The 4547-nt window shown below is 45.5% G+C and overlaps 1 protein-coding gene across 1 annotated transcript; it reads right to left on the bottom strand.

The window, feature by feature from the left end:
- Nucleotides 1-210: 210 nt before the first annotated feature.
- TUSC1 (tumor suppressor candidate 1) lies at nt 211-3169 on the bottom strand. Its single transcript, XM_081104040.1, has one exon. It carries the CDS (start codon nt 3003-3005, stop codon nt 2379-2381), a length of 627 nt encoding a protein of 208 aa, XP_080960166.1. The 5' UTR covers nt 3006-3169; the 3' UTR covers nt 211-2378.
- Between the last annotated feature and the right edge of the window lie 1378 nt (nt 3170-4547).

Below are 4547 nucleotides of genomic sequence, written 5' to 3'. Positions count from 1 at the left end.
CCTTGACCAGAATCAAACCTGGGACCCTTTAGTCCACAGGCCGACGCTCTATCCACCAAGCCAAACCGGCTAGGGCAAATGTTATTTATTTTTAACAGGTATGATGATCTACAGTTTCAGTTTATTTTAAAATAAATCCTAAATCAAACTTTTCTAAAACCAATTTTACCCATTTCTTAAACAGGTACATATTTTAATATAACATTTTAAAAATATTATTACATGATACTTTACCAGTTATCAGCATAAAACTTCAACAAAGTTGAAATACAATTAGACTTAAGCCATCTATAGAGCATTTTGGTTTCAGAATGTGTAATATTTTGCAGGAATTAGGCTAAAAAGTAGTTTTCGCTTGTATAAATGTGTGTCATTACTTTACAAAAAATTGTTTCACCATGCTTATATTGTACATGGTTTTAAGACAAAATGTTTAAAAACTATGTAAACTAAATATTTTGCTTGTTTGTTGAATATTCTCAATTTTACCACAACTGGCAATATTTTTTAACTTTTTTTACTTATTCCCTTATTACATAGGGCTTTATCTTACGTGTTTGCTTTATTAGCGAATACTGAAGTGAAAAATGTCAATTATTTAAAATATACACATCTCTGCTTATACTTATAAAGTCATAAAGGAACAAAATGTAGAAGACAAAGGAATGTGTCAGTAAAATATTCATTTACAACTTCCACATTTTGGACTGTAATTCTCATTGGTAGTGCACTTACTTTGAAGCAACTATTTTTCATACAGCATCTCACTAAACTTTTTATAGCATTTTTAGGTAGGTTATATTCATTTTAATGATGAGAAATATAAGCCTTAGACAGACTAACTAATTTAAACACAAAATTAAATAGTGGTCGGGCCGATATCCTTCTGTCCTTTCTTCAGTTCGTACTGCCTCCTAAAAATGTTTATTTCAGTATTGGAAAATGAGCTACAAGGGATAGAAGTGCTTTTCGTATACCCACCTATTCTCGCCATTTCTTCTCATATTCTTGGTCATGGGGGAAGATTTTAATATTCACAGCTAAATACCAATTACCTTTAAGTAAAATGCAGTGTCTTCCAAACCCAGGAGTAGGAAAATCACAAAACTATTTTCATTGGCACATTGCTTTGTAATATATGTTATATATTTGAAACTTGTGGAATATGCCACAAATAAAACAACTCTTAACTCATGATTTTTTTTCTACCTCTAACAAAAAACTCTTCTCATGGTTTTTTCCTTGCACTGAAGTGTTTTCTAGCACTTAAACCTTCTCTTACAATACACCCACGATTTTTATCAGGTACAATAGTATCCTCTTCCCTACTTAGTAGACAAAAGTGCTATTTATTAACAAAATGCACTGAAGTGGTTTTTAGAAGATTTGCTGTTAGAATTAAGGACTTTTTTCCGTTGAAATCACAATTGAGACTGAAATCATTTTGTTTTCGGGCTTTTGATATACAAATAATTGATAATTTCTTAAAAATTCTTCAAGTCAAAATTAGGCAAAGTAGACGTGCAATGACCATACTCTAAAGTCTAAAACGTAATAAAAATAATGAAATGTTTAGACTATCTTAGGTTTAAAAGGATCATTGTATATGCCTAAGGCAAAAAGATAATGTTAGCCTGCGAAGGATAACCAAAGTTAGATATTAAAATGTGTAAAATATTAAAGAAAAAAACATATGTAAACATTTCACAAACTTCAAATAATAGTCGTTGGATGCTTTTAGGTTATTTTCAATGCACCAGATTTATTTGTCAATTCAAAAAAATCACTTATAAGTAGATACTTTAAAAATTCCCGGGGTAAACAAATCGATATATATTAGATGTATAAGAACTAGAGCCAGGAGCAGACCGAGTCCCTATGTTATAAATAACCCCTTTTTAATAAAAAGGGTGTATTTTATCAGAAATCCAAGTAATACCGATTTATAAAAACAACAGAATGTTGGCCACGTTAGAGATAATGGCTGGAGGCATAGGGGATTGAAGGATGTACAACGAAACATAACCATCTCAAAAAAAAAAAAATTGCCTTATCCATCCCTCAAAGAACCCAAACAGAGGGAGAAATTACAGCAGGTCCTCACAAACCCACAACAGTCCCGGCATCAGGAGGTGTTGCTGATGCCACTTCTTGCCTCTCCGCCGCAGGCCTCTCTCCAAATAGAAACCAGCGGGCGCAGGAGGCAGGTGCTCAGCCTCCCAGGGCCCAATGCGCAGCGCCTCCGCGCAGCTCCCGGAAGTGCCGGGCCCAGCACAGCAGGCCAGTCCCGCGTGGCACGGCGAGCGGAGGTGGGAGGGGCCGTGAGCCGAGGAGGAGGGGCCGCGTGAGGCCCCGCCCCTCCCGGCCGCGGCCTCCGGCTACGGCCCGGGTTCCGCGGGCTCCGGGTCCGGGGCTGGCAGGCCGGGCTCGGGCTCGCGCGGAGACGCCTCCTCCTGGTCTGCGGGCGGGCGTGGCGCCCGCTGCTCCAGGTGCAGCTGCAGCAGCGCGCGGCGGTACATGGCCTCCAGCTTCTCGAGGCGGGCCCTCAGCGCCCGGGGGCTGCCCGGGTCCGGATCGGGGCTGCCGCCTCTCGCCGTCCGGTTCGCGCCGGCCTCCTCGGGGCCCGGTGTGGCCCTCGCCGCCTCCTCGGGCGCTCCGTCGCCGCCCTCGCCGGGGAGCCGCAAGGCCTGACGGAAGAGGCTGCGGTTCTCGCGCTTGAGCCGCCGGTTCTCCAGCCGCAGCCGGGCGTTCTCCTCGCGCAGCCGCGCGTTCTGCCGGTCCCGCTCGTCCCGCGCGCGGAGGGCCTCCAGGTGGCTCGCCGCCAGGTCGGCGAAGCGCTCCTCCAGCTGCGGCCGGGCGCCGTCCGCACGGCCTCGCCAGCCCACGCCGCCGCCGCCGCCGCCGCCGCGACCCCGGCCTGGGCGGCCCGGCCCGCCAACGGCCCTGCCGCTGCCCCCGCCGCCGCGGCCCCCGCGCCGGCTGGCGCCACCACGCATGCGCCACATCGGTCCCGTCCCGCCGCGCCGAGGGCCGAGGTCGCGCTCAGAGGCTCGGGCGAGCTAGGCCGGCGGGGCGGCCGGGGCCACCGCGGAGGAGGCGAGGAGGCGGCTGCTGGCCGCGGGCCAGAGGAGGCCGGGAACTCGCCCGCCGAGGCGTGTCTTGTCTCCCGTGGTGGGGCTGCCCCGGGCCTGCGGTCGCCGGGCCGCTCGCACACAATGGCCCCGGGGAGCTGGGCCGCGCGGGAAGGCGCGCCTCCAGCGGGGCCCTGCCGGGCGCTTCCTTCCGTGCAGGCCCGCGCTCTGCAGGAACCGCCGGCCTCGCCCAGCCCAGCCCCGCCGCCGCGGCCGCGCTCACCTGGCTCTGTGCATGGCCATGGCAAAGCACACAGTCCTGAGCCCTGGGACCGCCATGCGAGCTGAAATGCTGCAAGGGCTTCGTTTAGGACGCAGCGCTTTACACCCGCTCCAAGCTTCACAAACATGCAGCAGGATTGAGCTGAGCATCTGCATGAGGCCCTCAAGCGCGAACCGGTAGCCCTCAAAAAATAAAATATATATATATATGCCGGCACCACTTGCAAACTGCAACTCCGTAAAACCCACGAAAGGCAAAATGTGCTCCATTCATTCAAGAAACACTGAATATTCAGTAAGTTGCAGTCTGGGGACAGGTGGATGCAACTCATTGAAAGAGTCACATTCCTGTTTTTTTTTAAGGATCTCAACCTACAAAATAACTGGGTTATTATAAAGTTAAGGAAAAGATATCGATGCCAAACATCTTATAGGGGAAAAAAGGACTAGAAAGAATCTATTTTTAAAGATAGTTCTTAGATTAGTCACTAAAGTCTCCAAACTACTGGAACAAGTAAATGAACAAGAAGAGCATATAAGAATCTCGGTTCACAGAGCTGGGGTTTTCATTAAATAGTACGAATAAAGAGTAACTGGTAAAGTGCAGTTATTTTTAATTTTTTATCCTTTATCACGTAAAATCCTAAGTACCCACAATCACAAACAAAATCTACCAGTTGTCATTCTCATTTCATGAAGTGGAAAAGTAGGAAAGATAGAATTTCAGAAATGTAAATTTAGTTTTATTAAGGACTATTATCATTCTACATTTCCATTAAAAGTAAATGAAAACTTTTTTGCAGATAATGCACCAACTATTCTGGATTATTGAACAAAAATTTTTTAAAAAAATGTGGTTTTTTTTTTCCCCACAGAGAATGCAAGAAAATGCTGGTATGTAAGGAAAGATGATTAGTTCTCAATTTTAGATATGTTGAAGTTTTTAAGGATATAGCTCCATATTTACTCTATATAAGTTTCATAATTTTTCCTCTTTCCAAGATTTTTTCGTTTTATTTTCACATATACGTTATACTATTTTTATGTGAGATAAGTTAGATATGCCATGGAAGCTAGAGAAAAACACTGCATAAGATTTGGTCACCCCCTCTGTGGATGTTATGAATTGAGTACTACTGTATTTTATTTTTGTTGGCTACACGCTCCTCACCCCCACATTTACAAATCTATTAG

This window comes from Myotis nattereri, assembly GCF_964212035.1.
Source record: "Myotis nattereri genome assembly, chromosome: 12".
Classification (NCBI taxonomy): Eukaryota; Metazoa; Chordata; class Mammalia; order Chiroptera; family Vespertilionidae; genus Myotis; species Myotis nattereri.
Note: the sequence above shows the minus strand (reverse complement) of the source record. Positions and strands in the feature narration are given on the sequence as shown.